This window comes from Thamnophis elegans, chromosome 8 (assembly GCF_009769535.1).
Source record: "Thamnophis elegans isolate rThaEle1 chromosome 8, rThaEle1.pri, whole genome shotgun sequence".
In the NCBI taxonomy this organism is placed as follows: Eukaryota; Metazoa; Chordata; class Lepidosauria; order Squamata; family Colubridae; genus Thamnophis; species Thamnophis elegans.
In genome coordinates, this window is record NC_045548.1 from 56,962,133 (window position 1) to 56,988,159 (window position 26,027).

General features: G+C 36.1%; 1 protein-coding gene across 1 annotated transcript; it reads right to left on the minus strand.

The window, feature by feature from the left end:
• Positions 1-484: 484 nt before the first annotated feature.
• Positions 485-25,876, minus strand: AZIN1 (antizyme inhibitor 1). Its single transcript, XM_032222736.1, is given in 13 exon segments — positions 485-2,208; positions 2,923-3,137; positions 3,276-3,391; positions 7,993-8,158; positions 9,742-9,816; positions 11,059-11,140; positions 12,100-12,234; positions 13,848-13,938; positions 13,941-14,019; positions 14,282-14,455; positions 14,686-14,883; positions 17,475-17,613; positions 25,548-25,876. Coding segments are annotated over 11 exon segments (1,347 nt in total). The 5' UTR covers positions 14,788-14,883; positions 17,475-17,613; positions 25,548-25,876; the 3' UTR covers positions 485-2,096.
• Between the last annotated feature and the right edge of the window lie 151 nt (positions 25,877-26,027).

Sequence of the window (26,027 nt, forward strand, 5' to 3'; positions counted from 1 at the left end):
GCAGTGGTTTTGCAGATCTACTGCCATTTCATGAACCTATGCCAGAATTCCTTATTTACTCCTAATAACCATTGTTCATGTGGTCAAAGAAAGCTCACCAATGTTGTGATCCATGCATTACCGGTAGATATATACTCTTATGCAATTATCCTCCCTTTGCAGGACCTCATGCCAAAATTCACTTGTTTTAACTAATGAGGGACGTTTAGATTTGAACTATTAAATGAAAATAAGATCAGCACGTAAAATATATATTTGAGATCAATGGCAATTAAGCAATTACCACAATATTTCAAGAGACACATAGTTGTAAGTTTCCCTCCCTGTCCCATTGCGACTACTAACTAGTTAATAAGCAGTGTTGAATGCACTATTTGCTGCATTTGAACACTGATTATTTTCTATTATGGATGACCATATGAATGCAGATAAGAAGGCTCCAAAAGCAATTGATTGTACTATATACAAGACAAAGTTCCATTGATTAATTTGCTATATAGAAATCATTCAGTTTTATATTTGTGTTATTCCAAAACTGATATTACAATATTGTAAACAGAAGATAAGTTTTAGCATATAAATTCAAATATATACTAAGTTCAAACCAGTTTTTATGGCAAACTGTCAAATACAATACAGACATTTCCAAGGTGACTGTACCATTTACAACAGAGTTGGTTAAACTCACAATAGTTTAAAAACTTATAGCAGAGCCATGGGCATCATTAGAGACACTTGGGGAATTATGAGTTGTTCCCTTTTTCCAGACTGACAGAACTCTGGCATTGGATCAAAATGCTAGAAAGTGATTTGTCTTTTGCCGGAATTGGAAAACTGAATTAGTTTGTATTTTTATTTGTGCTTTAAAGCTCACAGCCATGGTTAGTGCTCAGGGTCACTTAGATTTAGCTGTAGAAACCATTCATGCAAGTGAAAAGCATCTCAAATATAGTACCTGTAATTTTAAATGTTCATGCTGAAGGGAACCATTTTCTATAATGATGTTCCTCTAGCAAACAGTGCATTTTAGCTCCACTAAATTGAGGCATAAACATTCTACCAATTGGCACTAATATAAAATGCATTTACACTTGGCAGCCCATTTTGCATCACCAAATTAGATATACAAATTCCACTTTGAAATTGACTTGGTACATTTCAAAAATAGCTACCAAGACCACTAGGTTAGTAAAATAAATTAAAAGTAATCAAAATATAGGAAGAGTCTAAGTAATAATGAGTAAAAGCTTCAATAATTTCTACATTTACTGCTGAAGTTTTTCCAAATATCATTATATCCTATTGTCAGAATTAAGGTCTTGCTTTCAATATTCAAAAGAGCAAAAACTTAAATCTTAAATAAAAATTTCAGAAAGCTCTATAACTATACTTCAGTTTTGAACTTAGTGCAATACATTTAGTTTATTTTAGTCATGATTTAATGTTCTGCCAATTGAATCTAAAGGTTTTTTCAATTTATCTTCCATGTTTTTGTACTTAAACTACCATTGTTGCTTAGACTTCTTCCCTGTGTTAGCTCCAGAGAACAGTAAAATCTACACAAAATTTTATTGCATTCATACAAGAGAGGGAACAACAAGGGTGAAATACAACAAATACTATGATGCAATTTTACATTTATTAAACTACAGTTCAAAGCACAAATTTACACATTCTAAATATACTAACATTGCTAACGAATTCACACTTGTTTCCCTTGATATTTCATATATCTGGGGAAAGACAACTTTACAAGACTTTCTAACAGAAATCCTTAGTATAAAAACTGTACTTGTATGTAAACTGTTTAACAGAGAACCCAAGTGATGGGTTTCCATCTCAACTAAGTCATCCATTTTGTTGCATATTTTGTTTTAACTATTCAGGGATTAAATGATCTGACATTTTGGGATGTTTATTATGTAAGCTTTACTCCCCCAGTGAATTTAGTTGTAGCTGGTTTGCCTGGTCCCAATTGATTTCAAGTTTCAATAATTCATTCAAGATTGTTCCACTTTTCCTTCACTCTGGAATGTTGTGACCAGACAAGATTATAGACGAGCAACTGCAAGGCTAAATGTAGCATTAGTGCCTGTTTAAGCTGCAATAGAAAAGCCATCTTCAGAGCTCAGCTGAATGCAAGAAGGCACAAAGCAAAAATTCTTCATCAGTGTGTCAGAGATAAATCCTGCATCTTGCATCTCACACCTGAAATGAAAATGCAGAAATTCAAGCAACAACACTGGAATACAGCAGGGTAAACATTCTTATTCAAAGAATTTTTGAAATATCCGAGCGATATTGTGTTCCAACTCTAAGAAGAGTCATGAAAAAAAATGTCAAAAACCTAGCAAATCTATAATTATTTCCAGCCATTATGCCAGGAAGTCATTTTTATTATTTATTTGTTGTGGCATATAGAAATAATTTCCTTAGAAGGATTTTTTATTTTGTGAAAAGTGATTCCAAGGATAAAATTGTAAGATTAGCTAAATGTGTATTTAATCATTACTAATTTGCTACCTGTTTCTTGTGAAATCAGTGAGGCCTGTGAAAGTGAATCATGTTTCAAACTGAATGGAAATATACAGAACTCAGCATTGTAGTTACTATTCTAAAATAGTAATTAGTTACTAATCTTTTAAAAAATGATTGCTACAAAAATGCCATAACCCTCTTCCAATATAGCCTACATTGTTCAAATGTAAAAAATCCTTGGATTTCCATCAGTTTATTTAATGTCTCATTATGTATGCTGGGGATAAGGGATCCTGTCCAAAAACTGAAATATAATTAAGGAAACACATCAATTATCGTTTAACTTTTGATATAACAATGTTAGAAATCTTTTATTCTCAAATAACAGAAATATACCTTCTTTTAATTTACCAACAGCTGTACAATAAAGTAATGTAAGCTTACCAGTTATGGATTGACATTACATAGTAAATGGGTGGCCTCTGGAAATCATTAAAAGCAGGTTGTTCACCCAAAGAACCAGAACCCATATTGTCAAAGAGTAGCCAGTCTCCAATATTCAGCTCAGGGAGTACACAGCTTTCCACAATTTGATCAAGCTCATCACAGGATGGACCCCAAAGACTGCTTGCAAACAGAGGCTCATCTTCCTTGTATTTCTAAAGAAAAAGAGTTATGTATTACTCAGAACAGCAATTTCTGAGCAACTTACTTATGAGTAGTGCAAATGATAGTAAAATGTAGTCCAAAGTAATTTACCAAAGACTTTTGCCTGTAGCATATAAGTGTGTCCTTACCTTGTGAACCTCTGGAATAGTAGTCAAGTTCTCAGATAGCTTGCTTCCAAAAGAACCATAAACACCATCATTCATGTAATAAATGAAGACTGGTTCATCGTTCTGTGTTTGTTCCACTGTAAAATAAGCAACCAAATACAAATTGCACAGTAAATTTCAATTTATGGTGGTGCTTTGTTTTTAAATGCTATAGCTTTTCCATGAATGCATGTTACATGAGAGTTAACAGATTTAGAAGAAAGAAGCATTAACTAACCAAAATATATAAAAAACATTTTACAACAAATGGTTAGGTAACACATATAAAACTTATTTGTTGTCTAATACTATCTGATCACAAAGATGCAAATTACCATAGATTTTTTTTCAAGTGGTCATTTGTACATTTGCATTTATGGGAACCGCACCTCTACAAATTCATCATTAGAAACATCTGATAACAGATTTTTAGGTAGGAGGCATATGCTATGCATACTCTTGGTTCTTGTGCTTCCCCATAATAGTATCCAAACCCTTTAGGTGTTGGTCAGGCTGGTCAGAAAAGATACCTGCCAAGTGCAAGAAGTAAATGCACAGATAACTAGTTGAAGAAACATAAGTAAGCAACTTATTCATCATTATCTCTGCATCCTAATATAGGCAATTAGGAAGCTTAATGTTGGGCAAGAACAACTGAAAAAAGTACAGCTCTCCCCAACAGTGTAGTTACCTGTGGTCTGTATATTTATCAAATAACGTTCTATAAAAATCAATGGCTGAAATATTATGATTTCTTTTCATAAACCAATATAGGGAATGCCATGAAAGGAGACAATACAATCCTGGCTGGCTTTTCTTAAAATGTAAGATTTCTAACTCAAATTCCTACTTCTGGAAGACTGTTGCAAAAATATCACAGGCACAACATAGCTAAATTAGTTGCTTTATTGCAGGAAAACAATTAAGCAATATAGACATGGAAGATCTCGTCAAGTGCAATACACAAAAATCAGGGTATGTCTTTATTTCATTCCTTACAAAACCATTGCAGGCGTTCCTGAAAACCCCAACTCCAAAGAAACTCCAAGACAGGCATTCTCTCAAAGCTCCCATTTATTCCAGCTGAGTGGAATGCACTAATTTAGGAGCCTTGAAATGTCTGTAGTACAACAGAAAGAGACCCTGGATCCATTGGGTGGAAAATTGAAAAGAATTTGGGTAAGGTAAAAGGATTCAGACAAGCAAAATGTGGAAAAACCAATCCACTGAAATATGGGACAATGAAGAATTGAAAACAATCCCAGCCAATGCCCTGTCAAGGTTAAACTGTAATCTGATGCTAGAAAATGTCTACCTAGCTAATAACAAAAATACAGGTTTGAATCATGGTTAAGCCAAAGAAAATGCTTACTAATACACAGTGCTTTCTCACTGAAAGGATGGCATCTGGGATTATTATATATTTGTAGGGAAGAATACAAACAAGGCAATCTGCTTAAGACATTAACAAATTCCTTGGCTATGTAAAAATTGATGCACAAAGTCTAGGGCATAATCAATACCCATTTTCTATAAACATATAAGATTGATGATATTGTGGATTGATTTGTTATTTTGAGATATCACAAGATCTATAAACAAACATGTCTGCTAAGGCCTCCACTCCTGCCAAACCAATTGTTACAACAGTATCCTTATATCTTTGGATCTGTTATTTCAAGATATCTAGGGCATACACAACCCCGCCCCCCCCCTGCCCACATTCCCTACTTTCTTCTTGTACTCCAGTAAACATAGTCTAAAAGTGACCATTTTATCCCACAAGTAAGAATGGTAAAAGACTCAACATGTACAAAAAAGATCAGCTGCAGCATACATTTAGAATCCTGTGGCATCCGACTTTCTGTCTTCCCTGTCAGTCAGCATGAAATGAGGACAGTTCTACTGATAATATATAATTAGTAAGAATAGAGTTATGTAAAAATAACTATAATCATCCAAAGCACAAGAGAGGATTTCTAGTCTCCCAAGATTTTCTTTTAAAAAATAGGAATATTTTTGCCATAAGCTATTAAAAGCATTTAATAAAACTAAAAGAACTGCCAGATCTTCTGGTGAGGGTCGTGGCAAACTAGATATCCCCGAAGCAACAGGAATGGCATTTACAGTGGAATCAGCAGCTAAACTGATCCATACAAGTATTTCCAGATAAAGGAGAAATTCTGAGATTGCTCACTTGCACTCCAGATACTGCTCCTCGTGAGTAGACTGCATGAGTTGAAGTTTCTAGCTCATAAATTGGCAGCTAGAAGTTTGAGGGATTTCAACCAAACTCACAGCCTATTATGGAGCAAAGTTGAGCCAAACTTCATTTCTTAATCCCTTTGGATGCAATTAATTTGCAACTTAAAAGGGGGTTTCTAAATAGCAGGGTAAGATTCCACTTAGTGAATTCCAATGGAAAGAGTTTTAAGGACTTGAAAACTCTTGGCAAAAAGCTAGCAACAGTTACTGTAAAATATAAAATGGATGAAGGGAATTGCTTTGAAAGATTGTTTTTGGTGAAATTGCTTTTGAATAAATGTGGAATTAAATAAGACAAATAAACCAACCCTTTATGGGAATGTTTTTTTTTAATTTACTATAATTGAGTGCAGACAATTGGTGGATTTTACAAAAGAGAAGATAAAGGTAATGTGAGTCAGACTGTGATGCTGACTATAACTATAAGAATGTAGATTGTGATGCTTATTTTACAGAATGCCATTAGAGAAGAAAGTATTAAGGCACAGTAAGATGACAGAGGAAAAGTTTTCCTTTCTCTCTCACCTTATTTGAGACACTTTTTGGATTACAATATTATTAATGGCAATCAGAAAAGTTTTGAGAATGAAGGTGAAGATTGCTCGAACAAGCTGCAGAGAGAGGAATTACAGGATTTGCCACAGGAAATTTTAGAGGAATATTAAATTAACGAAATCACTTGATACCAAACTGACAGCTTTTAAAACAAAATGGATGAAAGATTTGAAAAGATGAAAGACCCTAGAAAGTTATAATTATATAGTAAGAGATGAACTTATTGTTTTTATAAGTGCTGCAAAGGAAAATGGAGGCAATTCTTTTCCTTTTTTGTGCCTTTAGCTTTCTCATTTTTCTTACTTTATATTGAATTTTTTTAAAAAAATACCTTTAATAAAATTATATTTTAAAAACCTGAAAGATCTGCAAGATCATAAATATCAAGGATTTATTGAACCCTGAATATTTTCAATTACTGACTCATCCAGCATGGTCAGCTGTATTTCCAGCCAAGGGCACTTGTCCTTTAGAGCCATTTCTCCATACAGAGGCAACTCTCATCTGAAGGAAACTGTTGATTGCATATAGTGGCATCTGATGAGGAAAAGGAAGGAGTATCAGATGATAAAGAATCAGATTATTACTTTATGAGGATACATATAGGTCAGCTGAGTCTCAGTAATTCCAAGGTAGTGATTGTGAAGGTGACACAGGAACCTATTACAATAGGTACAGTTGTGATTTTAGTACTGCTGATCTTGAGCTACATGAAAAGTCACAAGATAGTAGACCAGATGAAGTGGTAGTAACTGAACAATGCTTATCAAAGTAGTTGTGGGTTTAATAGGGATCATGAAACTACACAAGTAATCAAGTGTGGAGTATAAGGATGACGAAGAATAGAAATCTTCACAGCAAAATCAAGAAGCCAGGTAAGCAACCTAACGATATGAATGAGATCCCTAATTATAGATGAAAAAGATCCAAGCATCAGAGAAGACAACTTAAGAGACCACTGTTCAATTAGATATATAACTGCTTCTTTTATTTTGCTTCCCTTCGGAAAGTAGTTGAAAAATCTTTCTGGAAACAGACCAGTGCAAATTTGATATATTGATATCAAGGCAACTGAAAGTTTCAAGGAATGCTGTTGAATCAGATGATCAGTCCCCATCTCTATCCATTCTAGAAGCAAGGGCAATAGAAGATTAGGCACACTAGCAGACATATCACCTACAAGGAACATTTTCTTCCAAAAGAAAGGTCAAAGCCAGGAAAAGTGGTTAATTACCAGTGGGATAGCCTCTGGAAAGGCTAACGATTATTAACTGGCAAAAGCTAGCTGTTGTATTCAAGGACTACTGAAAAGAACTTGAGATGCTATAGTCCAAATAACTGACAGAAGATTTGCTAAGAGTTCATTGATGCTGAAGAACAAAAAGGACAAAAGGAAAGGTATAATAATTTGGCAGGAAAGATAAGAATGAAAAGACAAAAGTAGGTAACAATTATAAACAAACATAATTTTCTTCAACTGTGAAAACAAGACACAGAACAAATTAATGCTTCTGCTGCTGCAATGAAGTATATAGAATATCTCCCAGAAAAAAATGTCCTCAGGTACAGAAAGTGCTTGAGACTGCCATTGCCAAAGTGATGCATATATATGATGCAAAGATGAAGAAAAAATATTTTACAAGGAAATTATTTACAGATTTAAAACTTTCAGCCTGAACTTTTTCCAAGTATGATCTAATTTTTAAGCAACTAAATAAAACAATTTAAGGACTGTTTTCTTATTAAGCTAACTAAATGGGCCCTTTGTTCTACCAATTATCTCTTAAAAAGCTACTCTATTTGATAAGCTAGGATCCAGAATAGTGATTAGTCTTTACAGTTTTTACACCAATTTAAATATTTGCCAGATATTGCTTACATTTATTGAGAAGAGGGTCACCAGATTGAACAGCTTTCTTTGCAAAAATATTAACTGCTAGAGTAAATGCTGAAGAAACATAATAACATCCAGGCTCTGCAATCACAGTTACACCAGATTCTTCAGGAAAGTAGGTACCAAGCAGCGGAATGATAACACGATTAATCTAAAAAATAGAATATGAACATTTGAAAATTCTCTGCTAAATTAGAGCAATCACAACTTAATAAAATTGTGGAGTTCTTGGTACTCTCTGATCTACAATAAGATAAAAATTATATTCATTCCCTGGTGGGAAATTAACTGAAGAAAATATGACTATCACAACTTACTCTTCATGAAGAAAATATCTATGAGTGGTTATTAGTATTATGGCTACATGCTAGATAAATTCAGCATTTGAGGTGGAGAACATAGTTATGTGACACCATTGTTGCTTAACGCAGTAATTGATGACTAAGATTTTATCTGCTCCTTTCCAAGGTGTAGCCCAGAGATTGCACCAAAGCCATGCATACTCAACAAGTAGCTTGCTGCTCTACCCAGTCAATCTACGGACATTGTTTTAAAGATATCTCAGAGCAATGCATGGCAGCTACCTTACACAATGTTCTTGCCAGCTCTTGGCTATCAAACATTATTCAGCCATATATAACTGGTAGTTCCTGACCCTGAGCTGTTTTAATAGCAATCCAATTATTCTTCGGTTTTTTTTGCAACAACCATGTATATAAACTTCTAGAATGATTTTCCAATCAAAATAAACCAAAGTTGGAGCCCATAAACAAACTGATAAAAATAATGGCTTCCCTTTCTGGCTTATTCTACCTGTAAATTATTAATCACACCACTTTCACATATTCTAATGATGGAAAACAATGACATTCTAGTCTTTGAAATAAATGTGATACAAGCCAATGGGAGGTATTAAAACACTATCACCCTATTTATAAAAGCATAGTACATTTTGTCATACTGCAGCAATTCTAAAAAAAATTCTACAAATCCTTTGGTTTTTTTAGCTGCAATAACCCACATAGTTTCTTGAGTCCAACAATTATTGTCCACAACCAGATTTCCTTCCATTTTGAAGGTGCTATAAAATTGGATTTTGCTCATTCCACAGCTTCAAGCCCCATTTCCCCGCAATGGTTCATCTACAATGTAGGTTCAGAATCCTCATTACACTGAAAAGATTTTAATGTTGCACATATACTGAATTCCACCTGAACCTAGACAATCGGGGTTTGGGCTTTATGGAAGCCAAGCATATACAACTATATTGTAAAAGCTGCCTCGGTCCAGACATTTATACAGACAACTTTCCTGAAATTAAAGTACAAGCCCAATGTTGAGGTGCATAGGACTCACTGTGCTCTTGGTAATTATGTCTAATCTGTAGCTGTTTCAAGTTCTAACCAAGTCAACCAACTGTGCATAAATTGTTTATATTTTAATAACAACTGTTTTGTATTTTTAATAGTGATTTGCTTTTTCACATATCATTTTGTTTAATGGTTGTATGTTGTCCAGTCTCTTTTTATGAATATACGTGGCCATACAAATTTGATAAATAAGCGAACAGTGCATGCTGTTTAAGTGAAACTCCAATATTTATTGCTTGTTGCCGAAGTAACCTTATGGTTTTACATTCATAGTACTGTAAACAGAAGTTTGAGCTGAATAAAATGACAGGCCAAATTCTATAAGAAAAGAATCTTCTTTATTGAAAAGGATCTAATTTCATACCTCTTCCAGATCAAGTTCATGATCAGTGAAACCACCACCAATGTTCAACATATTCAAGGTAAAGCCAAATTCTTCCTAAAACGAAAATGCAGATAGTTTGTGGTTTATAACATATTTGTTATTCTTTTCAAATAATGTTTACCCTTCATATATACAACTCTTCAACTAAGTACCCTGTTACATTGCTACAAGCATTTCTATATTTAAAAAAAGAACTAAAACTTAAGAGATGTAAAATAAAAAGAAAAATAACTACCAATATTAAATATGAAACTAATATTGCAAATATTGCAGCTTGGATCCAACAATGGCTAATGGAATTCTGGTCACAGCATACAGGTATGCCCCCCTCGTACAATCCTCTTTGGCCCCATTTCTAAGGCTTGGACAACTTCCTGAAAGATCTCACTTGTGATCTGTGATTTTATAATAAGAAAAATCTCTTCTTGTTTGAATTCAGATGTGCCTTTCAAAATAGCTATTAACCACTGAACTCAGCCATTGTAACAGAAAAAAATCCCATATTTAATGTAGAAATGTGGCATAAATTTTAAATCAATTAAAACAAATTAACTACATTTTTAAAAAGTTTCTTGTAGGGAGGTGTAAAACTTTCAATGCTCTGTGCACACAACAGCCTGTGTATGTGTGTGCATGCATATCTGAACTGAAGCTTAACTGTGGCCTACACCAACACAAAACTCTCATATCCAAACTTAAGTGTTTGAAGATGGAAAAATGAGGAAAAGGCAAGATTACTTAACAGCGAAGAGGAAACAGAGAAAATAAAAGAACAGCATTGGAAAATCCTGTTCCCCAATAGGCAAGATATGCTGTACTTGAAATCTATGGTAGTGTGGGGCAGTGACTCTTGAACCCTTAACTTCAAGTATAGTATATCTAGCTGGGAAGCCTAAGGAAAAAGGCAGGCAGGCTGATAGTATGCCTCCTCCTTGTATTTGCTGCCGTGTAATATCTAACTAGTCTACTCACTTGAGAGGAACAGGCAGACACATGGGATATACTGCATTTTAATTCATGACAACAATTAAAACAAACAAGGAACAAGCAGGTCATGTTGACACAAAGGAAGGAAGCCATCCCCTACTTGTTCCCTTAAACATCTCTTGAATATATATTTTTTCATAACACACTCAAAATGTCTCTGTTTTAGTTTGGACAAACTATGAGTTACTCAGTCCAGAATGGTACAGCCAATCCTCTAAACACATTTCTCACTCTGGATAAATTCCTAGTCTCTTATATCAAGAAGATCTGAACTTATTGGTACATATACTCAAGTTTTAGTGTACTTACAGCCATATCAAATACACAACGAGCATCAGAAATAGCATCTTTGTATGCTTGAGATTCCATGCAAGGGTTTGACACATGAAACCTTTCATTAAAAAAAAAAGAACTAGAGGTTACATGAGGTAACATTGCATTATTGTTACAAACAAAGAAGTTTTAGCTTTTGTACAGTGTAGAAAAGATATCTTTTAATTTCTCAAATCCAGCAAATAATGTAATAGCTAAAATATTAATAAAAAAGAATCTTGGGTAAACATGAGTTAAGAAGTAATTAAACTAAGTATCAGTGTGGGTGATGTTTTCCAGTATTTTTTTCTCCACAATTTAGTTGGGCATTTCTCATTTTCTCACAATATAAAAAAATTATCTGGTACCTTTTCACAACTATCCCTACTTTACAGGGATATTTAACTAAGATAACTGATTCAGCTATACATAATTTTCACAATGGTCAATCAATCACAATCATTTTTTCTTCAAAAAATAGCTTTTTGGGGAAATATTCTTTATTTTTATTTAACCATTTCCACTTAGCAAAGCCATTCTTCTAAACTGCTAACAAAAGTTGCTGGCTTAAGATCAAGTTAATTTATCTTGCAAATAAATATGAAGATTAAGAACTAACACATAGTATTGATGAATGAATTGCCAAGAAAAAAAGTTTCATTAACAAGATGCTGAAGAATAATTGAGCTTAAATGTTTTAATCCCAAATCCAATAGTTTGCAATTTTGCTTTAAAAATTAACTAGCTTTAAAGCAAGAAACCACTTTTCTTTTGGTATCATGAATGCCTTCATTTGCTGCTATATAGAAAGTATATTTCTATAAAATATTAATATATCCAAAAAGCTATATAAATAGGTGATTCCTGCTATAAGCGCTTATTTGCAAGAGTTTATTCTATGAAGGAATGTTATGTGCATTTTGCAACATACACTGAAATTTTTTGTCAACCTTGCAGCCTTAATTTTATATGCATTCCTAATGCCTTTTTCAAAACCAATGACAGGAAGGAATGGAGAAATATTACAGGTCTACTCACTTAACACCAACTATTTGGACATTCAGCTCCTTAGCACATTCCATGAGATGACGACAATTCTTCAGGGTAGTGCCAAACTTCATAGTCATCTCTTCATCTCCATTTATGTCTTCTGTGGCAATATGAAGTAAGAGCCTAAGAGAAGGGGAAGATGATTGGGGCACAGTTGGTTTACAGCAGCATCAGCACATGTGAAGCCTGAAGACTGTCAGAAGCATGTTGATTATGATGTCATTACTCCAATTCTGTCGCCGACGAGTCATGTGAACCTAATAAAAACAATCCTGTACAGAGAGAAAACTACCAATTAGGGCCTAAAACATGGAGTCAGAAAAAGCATGGGGGGGTTGGAAATGCAGCTGCTAAAGACTGTTGTAGCAGAAAGTCTGTTGAATGCTGCAATGAAAAGCCATTACACCATAGTACAATCATAATCCAAGTTCCTTTAAAAATATATGTTAAATATGGTACACTACTGGATATTGAAGCAAACTGTATAAATATACTTTCTTCATTTCCTTTAATTATGGACAAATATGAGTGCTTACTTCTTTCACTAAAACCTAAATAAACTGGTAGAAATTCCAATTTTTTATTCCTTATGGTCTCTAAAATAAATAAATCTATTTACAAACGGAGTATCAGTTCATAGTCAGAATTGCTCGTAGACATTGGAATAATATATTTATTGCTGCAGGTTTATCATAATATTCTCCAAGAATTGGTGTATGTGTACCTCCAGAAATAATCAAATTGTCTCTCCTCTCATTATCACAGCCTATATAAGTTACTACATAGGAAATTTGCCCAATATAATTATTGGAGTATTACAATATCAGAATAGTGATCAACATCACATACAGATGTATCCATAAACTCATAAAACCAAATATTGTCCACTATTCTTTTAAACTCAATTATTTGATCTTAAAGTGCTATGCTTCAATATCTACCAGTAACATGGGACAAAATAAAACGTATCTGACATTTATAAATCATTACCCAACTATGCAGCTATATTGCAACTATACTTTTATGCAGAACTTGAAATTAGAGAAAGAAATATCTCTACTGCCCAACACATTTTTGATCCTTTGTATAACAAAAGATACTTCAGGAATAGAGCAAGGCAAGTAAGACAAGCAGGTGTTGTTTTTTATTACTATTTCCAAAGATCACATACTTACCTCTAAAAGGCTTATCTCTTTTAGATAATCCTTCTTTCATGCTGCTGCTATCCCTGTAACCTAGAAGAAAAGCTTGATGTGCATTGCTGGTGCAGCACCATAATTCTATCACAGTGAGCCATTCCAGATTTGTACTTGATTTTCCCCTCTGAAACTTTCTGGATACTAAGGGATCTTGAGGCAATTTTTACAGATGGTCATGTGATCAAAATTCAATTCATGCCAGAGTCCCAAGCAACATAGGGATATATACAATAATATAAATTTGTTCTTATTCTTGACTGCCCACATAATCTTGACAGGAACAACTTCTGTGTCAAGGGAGTTTTAAGGTATGTTGATAAAGTATTATCAATAAAGATTAGAATTTTTTAAAAGCAGTTCATAAAAAGAAACTGAATGGATCAAAAAATTACTAAATTCTTAATAATCATCCATTTTAAAGTGGAAAATGTAGAGATGCATGGTAGAACTATAAATAAATAAATAAATGAAATATACTTTAGAAATGTATCTTTTTTACTTGACTCCCACATTAAAAATTAATAAATTTAAGCTTACTTTGCATTTGAATGGTTTCTAGCAATTTTCTTTAATTCTAATTCATTATCACATGTCAAGATGTTTACTCCAATTTTTGCTGCATATTTATTTGAGAAGCTTGCTTGCAAGGACTGGTGAATATAATGTTTTCAGGAGAAACACCCAAGTCTTGAACCAATGCCATTTCAGTCTGAAACAGAAAATATATTGTTTTTAAATTACTTTTAATCTTAGAAACAAAATTTTAGAAATCAACTGACTATAAGTTAAGACTAAATAAATTTCAATCACAAACATCAACTCATCCATGAGCTTTGTAAAGGAAAGCTTCTAAAAACAAAGTACCCCCATATAAATTGCCTTATATCCAGTTTTATATCCTAAACTTGTCAGTGAGGTCCGCATTATCTAGAAACTTTAAGAGAATGAGAAGAGGAACTCTGAAGACTTACTTTATTTGAGCATGCAAACCCAGTTCCAAGAGCTGATAGTATCTCAAGTACACCAGGGGTGGAATTACATTTTAGGCTGTAAAACGGCTTTATTGGTGCCATCACATTCTGCCAGTGAATATGTTGCTTGATCAGGTTTCCCAGATCGCCAATAAAAAAACTATTTTTTCCAGTCTATAAAGGAAAAATTTTAATCTACAGTTAACAATGAGCTATCTTAGTGAATAACCAACAAATTTTAGAGAACATTTGTCACTTTCTCTTACTGCTTCAAAATGGTTTTTTCGTTTTCTTTTAACTACACATAACTCATACAAATATGATTTATCAGAACATGTATGAAGCTGTAAGATGTATATATGTAAAAGTAAGCATAATGGGAATAGGATGTAAAAACAGCTTACAAGGGTATGTTCATAAATGTAGTTGTCAACGACATCTGTAATGTTCATTCCTTCATCCAGTAAGCCAATGGAGTAGTTTGCATCCTCAAGAAATCCTTTCATCTCAGCCGTATTCCGCAAAGCCGACAGTCATAAACCAAGAAACACAAGGAACAGGCCACAAAGCCTTAGAGCTGGATCCTTAAATTATGCAACAAACTGTTAAAAAAAAGTAATTCAGGTCCATTTTAGTTGGATTATATATGGATAACACCTTCATGTGGAAAACTATTGTTCCGAAGAAAGATATTATAGATGTAGTAAAAAAGGATTTATATCTGTCTCTTCCAACTTTGTTATTCTATGTCTATATCTTCAATTTTGGGCTGTAAAGAAATAGCACATACTGTATTTTTCAGAGTATAAGACGCAAATTTGAAGAGGCAAATTAAAAAAAAAAGTTTTTGCACTCTGCAGATCTCCCAAAAACGGCTCATTTTTCGCAAAAAACAGACCGTTTTTTGTAAACAAAAACAAAAAGGGGATGCATAGCCTTTAGGCTTCTAGAGTGCTCCTGGAGGCTGGGGGAGCAAAATTGAGCAAAAGCGGCCCATTTTTCACTCATTTCTGCCCTCCCAGCCCCCAGGAGCATTCTGGAAGCCTCCTAAAGGCTACACATGGCCATTTGGGTGAAGGGGTGGGGTTTCGGGAGGCAAAAATGCTGTATTCAGTGTATAAGACACACCCAGATTTCAGCCTCTTTTCTGAGGGAAAAAGATGCGTCTTATACTCCAAAAAATACGGTACTGAAAGTAACTACCATACATACTGTTTCAAGTTCTCAAATAGCTATGTACCTTCAAGAAAATAAGCATTTGAGTTAAGGAGGCATTGATAAGTGTAACAAGGATCTTTAAAGCCAGGTGGTCAAGCTATCAGCATCTCCTTAACTCAAATTGTAATTGTTGCAGCCATAGTGCAAGTTCAGGAAAACTTGCAGGTTGAGGTTCTGACCAGTGCAATACATAGGCCCATTCTCGTTTAAAATATTTTTTTGGCTTCATATATTTGGAAAAATTGCATATTCTCAAAAAAAAATATATTACTCTTTGATATTATTTACAATTCTCATTAGGGATTTTAAAAAATTAAAGTCAATCTACTTTAAAAATCCAAGCCTTATTGTTTTATTTCTCACTTATTGTGAGAAATAAAAAGTTCCTCAGCTTTAGCTATCACATTGCCAGTTTCTTACTACCGAATGATGTAGTCATCTCCAGTGGTTTTTGTTTCTTCCAGAAATGTAAAGGTTATCTGCATTCACAATTAAATAATTCAGATGTCTAACCCAGATAATAGTGATTAGGCTACAACCATAATTATCCTACATAATATAGAAATAGTCTCTTTTCTATAGCTATCAATTGAGGAGAAAGCTGAAAACATATTAATGGGGCTTGAATAAACAATCAGACAAGGCAATGGTAATACTCTGTTCCTAATAAATTAATATTTAGTTGACTTTTCCCTCAATCATTTCAGAGTAGAACTTGAACAGAAACAATGTGGTAAGTCAATTCGAGCAGATATTACATTTCCAGAATGATTACCAAATATTAAGAATCAAACTATTCAAGACAACCTTGGGAAAGTTTGCTATTATAGTAGCAGGTATTTAGTTCACTTTTGCTTGCACAAGAGGAGCCAGCACTAACATAATATGATCACTCAGTCTTATGAACAGCTAAATAAGCCTATATCTCCTAGGATCTTACAACATGTTTCTTCTTGACAGTTTACCTGGGTGTTAATGATTTAACAGAGATGTATCAAATATTTTGCAGATAACCATTGTATAGCAAGCTACAAGATTATACCTTTTTTCTTTTGCAAAAGGTTGTGGGTTTAATGTTGATTTAAGGATTACGATCCATTTTAAAAATATGTCTTCAGATAGTTTAGTAATAAAGCCAGTTTGGTGATGTTTTTATGGTATCAAGCTAGAAACATGAGAGACCATGAGTTCCAGTCCCATCATAGGCAGGAAGTTAACTGGGTAACCTGAGGCTAGTCACGTTTTCTCAGCCCTAGCAAGAAGATAATGACAAACCATTTCCAAAAATAATTGCCATGAAAACTGCAGGACTTGTCTAGGCAGTTTTCCAAGATAGGGCACAACTGAATGAAAGAAACTAGAGAGTTGGGTTGATATAATGATTTAAGGCACTAGGCTAGAAACTGAATTCTAGTCCTTCCTTAGGTAAAGATTTCCCCTATCCAGTTCAGGGGGGTGGTGCTCATCTATTCTTAGTAGAGGGAGCAGCATTTTCCAAACCCATTTCTGTGGTCATATAGTCAGCATGACTATATGCAGAAGTACATGAAATGCTATTACCTTCCCACTGAAGTTGGTACTTATTATCTACTCACATTTACATGCTTTCGACTGCTAGATGTGTGTAGAAGCTGGGGCAAGTAATGGGAGCTCACCCTATTGCATGGTGTTCAGGTTTTGAACCTGGGCTGCCATCTTGCCAGGTGATAACCTCAGAATTTTAATCTGCTGAGCCATCGCACTCTTGCCTTAGACATGAATCCAACTGGACTACTTCCTCAGTCATCAGATAAGGCTATAACACTATTAATTTTTGAAATAAATGCGAGTTTTACTGAATTATGACCAGTTAGATTATATCAAAATTTGACAACAGAGAACATCATTAGGTGAGCAACTTAAAAACACATGTGATTTATTGTTGTTCGAATAGCTGTGTTCTGAGCTGAAGAAATCAGCTATGGTCAAGACTTACATGGACAAGTAGGAGATGGAACCCTAACTATCATCAGCTAGGTTCCCAAGGGTGGCTCAGCGTTGAAGTCGAACTGGTTCTCGATAAAGCACTTCTCCTAACCCTCTGGATAGTTGTAAACTCGATCAGAGAGCTTGCCCTATGAAGAAAATATAGTAATTCATCATAAATTCAGAAAATCCAGATCCACAAAACAAGTATTCCCTTATGTTGCTTCTAATATATTGGCATGCTGTTAAACTTGTTCAATTCACAACAGTTCCCAAGGCCCATTTTTCAAAATAAATTTCAAACACCAGTATACAGCTTCAAACATCTGGCCCAATAGCATGGCGTCTTCCCATTTCCACACACAATCCTCTATGTCATAAAAATATCAAGAAACTTCAGTATATACATATCATCTATTTCAAAATTTATGGTCTAAAAATATCTCATAGGTCTATGGGGAAAAAACAAAACCCGGTAAATACATTTTTGAGATGAAATAAAGAACTGAGGCACAGAATCTATTCTGAGTCATAAACATGGTTTGTATTTAATCAAATTTGACTTTTAAAGACCAGTAAATAGGAGTACATTCTTGCCCATATTGGCCATGTATGCAAATTGCACAAAGGGACTTACATTATGGTCAGGGTAACCAAATCCTGTGGATACCAAAATCCCTCCAGCAAAATTGGTGCAGTGAATATACTGGGGATGTATCTAAACCATCATAAAATAAAAATATTGCAGGATACATAGTTTAACTAAACCTAAGATCACCAAGATTCGAGCAAAAAATAACCTGTGTGAACATTTAAAGTTTGACTAACAAGCTTAATGAAAAATCTGACCAACCAAGCAAGGCCTAATGAAAAAAGCACTATTTATTAAAAATTGATAATGGATAAACAACTGGAAGTATATGAGGAGTGCAACCTAATAATTAAATCCAGATAGACCATTTGATGGAAGTGGAATAAATGTGACTGGCCATCCATTTTTGCAGTTCCAACAGGTAAATTCCATAATAGAAACTAGTTTACCTCATTTTTAGTGAGAGCAACTGGGGCAGCAAACGTAGGTTTATACAGCAGATTTCTCTCCTGTCTGTAATCTGTAAATTGAAGCATAACTAACTAAAGCAGCTGCTATCAGTTGTGTCTTACTGGTGCAAGTTTTACAGGATTTTAGCTTAGGCTGACATAATAAATAAATTGTGCGTTGTGGATGAGACAATATACACTAAATGCCAGAGGGTCTACTGCAATTATGCTAGATAGTGGTAGTCCCCCTATCTACCTCTGCAGTGTAATGATCCAACAAAAGGAATGGGTTTGGAATTCCTCTCTGGTAGCAAATTATGTTCACACAAGAACAGGAACATTAGGTGAAGGAATGATGGGAATGAAGGTTGGTCAGTGAGAGTTACATAATTCTATTTTATAACTCTGAAAATAAGACCTATTCAAAAATAAGACAGCATGTTTGTGTGCCTAATATAAGCCCTACCTACAAAATAAGCCCTACTTAAGAGCCTGAGCAGTTGACCGACTACCCAGTTCCAGCTACAGCTGACCACCATTCCAGTTCAACCAGGCCATCCATCCCCCAACACTGCCTCTCACAGCAGCCCACTTCTTCTGCTTGTTCATGGCCACAATGGAGCAGGAGAACGAATGGAGCGTGGTGCTGTGGCCATGAGGCAAAGCAGGTGTCGGGCCATGGAAGCCTGGCTGCGGGGGCTCTGAGGTAAGCTGGTGTGGAAATGGTGGGCAGCTGTCATTCCCCCGTCTCACGCAGCAGCACTGACCCTGCCACAAGCAAGCAGAAATGGACCTACTGTACATAGAAAAAATAAGACACCCTCCCTCAAAATAAGTCCTAAGGGCCCCCAAAAATTAAGATGCAGTCTCAGTTTTAGGGAGACACAGTACAACTGGAGGATCATGGAATATATTTCTAGTAATTCTACTTAGGACATAGATACCTAAACTTTTCCATTAATAAGGACACAGATTGATCAACTGTGAATACTTCTATGTAGCTGTGCTGTTATTGAGAGATATGCTAAAGTAACAATTATTTTGAAACTTTTAATCAATAAACCTATGCTACACTTGTAAAGCATTTTGTTGCCTTCTGTGGTTGGTGTTGTCACTACAAGTAGAGATTCTAAAATGCAGAAGAGATTTCAGTTACATCTCCAAAAACTATGACAAAGGTTAAAGTAATAAAAGAGAGAAATCACTATACCCTGTTATCGTCTGCCAGAGGTGGAAGTGAGGTAAGCTATTTTTGACTGTAATCTATCATATATGTACTCTTCATAGGTTGGGACCCAACTGTTTATTTGCATTCTCTTGCTGTACTGCAGTATTCCACACCTACTTTAATTTTTCCCATAGCAACAATTTCAAGAACAGAAAAAACTCCTTTAATGACTAACAAAGTTAATAATATAATTAACACATGAAACTATTATGTTTGGGTTAGACCTAACCTGAAATACTGTGTTTAGTTCTAAACACTTTTTCAAAGTGTGTGGAATTTGTGACATCCTCAAACGTGCTAGGTAAAACCAGCCGGATACTGTACTCCTGCCTGCCAAGATGTTAGTAATATTCTTTGAGCTATAAATGCAAATGTCATTAGAAGAGAGCAATATCTATGGAAGGACATGGAGATCATCCAATGAGGAAAGACTGCAGACTAGATACAGCTCAGAAAAAAAATGTATCTATAGCTTAAGTTATAAATATGAATAAATATCCTATGGTTTTAAACAGACATATGTGAGCAAATGGGCTGAAAATAGGTTTAGATTTAAATATTTAGGATAATCATATGCACCATCACAGAGTCTCCCTCCAGTTCCCCCTATACTGCTTTTGGTGCCATCATAAAAGTTTTGGATAGTCTTCCCAATTCACAATGGAAGTATCTTCAAATTTAGGTATAGATCATATACTTTGGCTGCCTCAAAGTCTCCTGAGTTGCTTTTTTAATTGATGGAATCCATGACAGAATTAACATACCATAACATACTTCTATCAAAAGCTCAAATATTGAATCATATCATATTGTCATGCAATCATTTACTATATTTTTGGATAGTGACTTCAATGTAGAATCTTTAAATGTCAAATATATCAAGGTAATGTTGAACTATACACCAAAACTTTGGAATCTGACTGATCAGAATCTAGGATTGTATCAAGCATGGCAGGTGGCTAAAAGAATCATACCGAGAAATTGGAAATGTAGTATTATTCCAAAGGACAAGGAATTATTGTCAGAAATGTGCAATCTACTTTTTGAAAACAGCAATATTATCTAGCAACGAATTCTATAAGATGCGTTACTATGGGCTTTTGTAATATTTTGTAAAATTTTACAGTAATAGTTTCTCCTGATTATATTATGGTATGGTAGCTATTAGTAAAGCAATGACTAGATAAGTATAAAATATGAGGTACATTTTTTTAGTTTAAAGATTGTGTGTGTGTATTTTTTTAAAAAAAGTAAAGTTCTCTTAAATATGAAATCTTTTAAACTAAATATGCTGTTGTGTTAAATGCCTACCTTAGGGATCATCCATACAAGAACTTTTAATGCTCATTTATTAAAACAATAGACAGGATTTTTTTAAAAATCAAAATGAATTATAAATCCGTTTACAAACTACAATTGTTGGATACACATAGCAGCCACACAAGTCACCTTATCTTGTATCAATTTCATGTACATAAATCTTACAGTCTTCTCAAAATGAGTTAAATATTTCAAAAATACAAGAATCTCTGTAGGCTCCTATCAATGTGCATTGTAGTTTCAAACACAAAGTGGAACCTATTTGTCTTTTCAGTTGTAATTCTTATGCAACCATTTATTATCAAAATAATAATAAGGAGTTTTAGTATAACACTAAGATTCAGTACTTCCAAGAAGTTTATTAAGTTGTACTGTATGAAGAAAATACTTGAAAATGTCAAGAATTATAGCAAGGTTTATACACAACTATGAAGAATTATTTGTGCATAACCTAACTGTATGCTTAACTATTAACTATTAAAATTCATTCCACAGATGTTTCAAAACAAATTACATGAATGTTACTTTCTCCTTTTAGTTCCATATTTAATTCCTTTAATATTTGTTTTTCACAGCAACTCTTAAACCTACTATTATTAGCAGAAGGGCTATTTTTTATCATGTTCTATATATGTAATTAAGCTGATTTCTCAAATATATTGTCTTTATTTCTTCATTCCGTCATGATTAAGAAAGCAAGTAACATTTGAATCGATAATCTGTACTCCAAGCAAATTTTAAGCCATAAAGATAAGCTTACCTTTGGGGGGAAAAACAAAACAAAAATCAAAAGCAGAATAATCATTTTTTGTTATCTTCCCAGATGGTTCATCTGACTTGATATTATTAAAATCCCTAACAGAAGATCTATTGTGTGCATAAATCCTTCAATTTAATTAACCCAAATTTGTCACTTTGTGGTTTGCTCTGAAGTTTGTTATAGTTCATCAGCTGCCAGCTTCTCTGTAGGTAGGATAGGTTAATATGCCTGTTGTGTGACACAGAAGCTTCCTAGCTGTGCTATAAGTGGGCAAATGAAGAATGAAAGGGGACACCAATCCTACTGAGACATATGGGCTGGAGACATGTTATTTCATAAGCCATGTTTCACAAACCATGGCAGCAACAGTACTGTTGACACTACAGGAAGTAAAGAACTGGGCGAGACCAGTCCAGACTGGAACAGACTCTCCTCCCCTTTCACCAAGATTATTCACTACTCAGCTGTGTTAGAAGGACCCGCCCACAAGACTTGATTAAAAATACTCCCAGCTGTTAACTCACACAATTTTCAAATGTTATCGTACAGCACAGTGAAGCAGAACCAAGAATTGGACAGCTAATGATATCGTTTCTTATGGGACTGCTATACATAAACCCAAGATCTGTGCTTCTTAGTCTTTATTGGCACTAAAAAAAGTTAGGTTTCATTTTCATTTGAAATACATATAAATAGTACTTTCTTTTTAAAGATGCTGAGCTCCACACTTCATATACTTCCTATGCAACTGATAATACAAGCATTAAGAATAATCAAACGAAGAATGGAGGGGCCACTCAATACAATATGCTTTTCTCTCATATTTAATGCTCAAAAGTTCTGATGCATGTTCAGTTAATACTGTAACATTTCTATTATTCTGGGAAAGGGGGCAGAGTTAAGGTGCTTTCCCCATCAGTTATTATAAATCAAGATTGCCAATTCTGATCAATATAAACAAGGTGTTTAATGTATGTATTATGACAAAAATAAAGGGCTTGTCTTGTGATATTAAACAGCTTCATTATTTTTTCTCCAACCCCAGGGTAAAATGTTTGTCAAGTTGTATCATAATTGAGAAGCATTACAGTTATATTCATTTTATCTATCCAATCTCTTCATAAATTAGGTCAGACTAAAGAAATGACCTTGTAACAGCTAAACTAATACATTTTTCCAAAGTTTTCTAAAAGCCACATTTTTTTTTTACAAGAAACCAATTGCCAATTACCTGATAAGCACTAGGATAAAAAAGGAGGAATTTAGTATATAAATACTTTTTCCTGACTACGAAATAACTGTTGCTTTTGTTGGGCTATAATCCTATGCTCCTTTGGCTTAGTGTTAAAAACCATGCAAAAAGGGAAAAAAACCCAGTTAATTCTGTATTCCCAAACTGGGATGTTTCTTTTACATATGTTTACTAATAACTAACATACTTTTATTTACCTACAACTGAAGAGTGATTCTACGGATTCAAAAACAAAGCAGAAAATGCTTGTTTATATTATGAGTCCAAGTAGAATTGATGTAGTATCAATTCATGTTACTTGAAGCAGCATGAATGGGTTCAAATTTTAAAGTTAGATTAATAGGATAGACCATTCAAAAGATAATTTATATTTATTAAGCATTTTTAAACCAATTGCATGGCCATCATTTTTCACAGTTGTATAATCTGCCCAATTTTTGTATTTTCTTGTCTCTCTATTCTCTGCTTTTTGTTAGACCTGCTGCAAATGCAGTAACAAAATAACAGCACTGGAAGGACCTTGGAGGTGTTCTAGTCCAACCCTCTGTTCAAGCAAGAGACCCTACACCGGTCCAGATTAGCAGCTATCCAATCTTTTCCTAAAAGTCCCGAATAATTTAAGACATATTCTTTAATGTCATTTTGGCTTATTGTAATACTGCTAACTGGATTTCTGATCAACAGAACTGCTGTAAATTTTGTACTGATAACAGAAACATTTTTTGTGAATTTACTGAACTTCTTTAATTTGATATGACACAAATGTCTGCAACAATTATGGTAGAAAATACATGCATGTCTAATAGTTTTTGGTCATGAAATAACATAGTTAAGGGGCTTGTTTTATTTATTTTTAGTAAACTAGTCTGAAAGGTTAGGATCCAAGAAAGGCTGATATTAAGGCCACTCATTCGGGAAGAGACACTGATGTAAAGGAGAGTACCTGTGAAATTGGTGTCACTTTATGTTGTACAACTGTCATACCATCTCCACTTGATACTACAATGAAGGATAATTTCATGACAAAGAGTGGATATCAGATGCTGGTGCTTAAATTATGTCAAAACTATTTTTCCAGGAAAAGACCACTTCACTTCTCCACTGTGGTTTTAATATACCCATGCAATTTAGTGACACATCACTAAGTAATCTGTGACAGAATCACCAATCCTTCATTTCTTATATCAGAAACGGAAGAATTCAGAGGATTCCCAACGTTCACAAGGGGAAGCCTTATTTTGGGGGCAACAACACAAACAAACCAGTCTAGCTTGAGCTCAACCTTCCCATGCAGGTACACGGAGGAGGTGGGAAGGAAGCTTTGCCATGTTACCAGCTGTCCTCATCTCTGTCACAAAATGGGGGCCTCAGCCTCTCCTGAGCCCAATCTCCCCCATGCACCCTGAGGAAGACCCCCCCCCCGACAAAATAACGTCCTTCTCTCCCGGGCTTAGGAGGGACCACGCCGGCTTCTCAGGGCCACCAGGGATCTCCTTTCTCCCAGCCTGACAACGCCCACCCTCCCACCCCCTCGACCCCGGTCTGGTCGTCTCCACCCTCCTTCCCCTTAGTGACAACAGGCCAAAAGGCTGTTGCTCCTTCAGCCTTTCCCTGCGAAGTGACCCAGTTTCTGAGGCAGCCACCCAAGCGGCGGCGGCGGCAGCTTCCCACTCCCTTCCACAAGAATCCGCCATATTAGAGCTGCCGCCACCGCCGAGCCCCTTTCGCTATGTTCTCCTCCGGCGCTGCGCCTTGATTCCCGCTTCTCGGCTCCCCTTCGATTCTCCCCTCAAATGCCCGCCGCCGGACTAGACCCGCCGTCCGCCCCGCCGCAGACAGCGCCCTTCTCCGCCCACGCGAGCGTCCGCCATGTTAGAACAGAAGCCGCTTCTCTCCCCTCCGACACAGCATAAGCACCGCCGACCGCTTTTCCCTCCCTTCAGAAGTGAGAAGCAGGAGAGGCGGCCAGATGCACCCATCCCACGCGCGAAGCACCCGCGCTCCCCATCCTCGACACCAGCTGGGACGGGATGTCCAGCAGCAAGCCAAGCCAGCCCGCCAGCCAGCCGCCGTGCTTAAAAGCCGGTGTGCTCCGCTTCTAAGAGCGCTAAAATCCTCCTCGGAAGAGGCGAGCAAGGCACGATCGCCTCCCGGCATCTAGTCTCGGTCGGCGGGAGATGCTCTGGAGGCGGCTTCCTCCCGAGAACTTCCCGCCGATGTCACAGGGCACCCCTCTGCGATGCCCCCCAGAAGGAAGGCGGGTGTCCCGTCCCCCCACTCTCCTCCCAGACGCCCGTTGAGATATGCCCGCAAACACCACAGATACAAACACAGGCCGCGTCGTAGGTTCTTTCCCCTTTCCCGCCGCGTTTGGAGGGCAAGTTTCAGTCCCGGAGGGGCCGCCTCCCCTCGAGGTGACCGACACCGCTACATCCACCCGGACACACTTCGAAACCAGGGCCCCGAATAGCCGCATACTCACGTGGGACAACGGCCCGAAAGATTTGGTAAATCGTCTTCTCTTTTTAGGCGGAATTTTTAAAGAGTGATGTGGGAACCTACAGCAGAAATACAGGAGGCGGCAGCGGCGCCTTCCAGGGCCATAGGCTGCGGGGGCGACCAGAGAAAGAGCGCAAATCTGCGCTGAGGCGGCGAAGTAGAAGCAGCCCAAAAAGCGGCGGCACCTCGCGGAGAAAAGAGGGTGAAAAATGGGAGGCGACGTGAACCCGGCGGCCAGAGAGACGGCGGACGGCAACCAATACGACACCGGGCAGCGGACCACCGCGAGAAGGCAGAAGAGGAAGAAAGGCCGCAGCGAGGCGGCATTTATAAGGAAAGCCCGGCCAGAGGAGGGGCTCGGAGCCACGCGTCACAACGTGCGAGGAAGGAGGCGCCGCTTCCCCGCGAGTACCAAAGGCGCGCCTGCGCGCTTCCTCGCCTCCTCCTGCCTACTGCCCCCCCC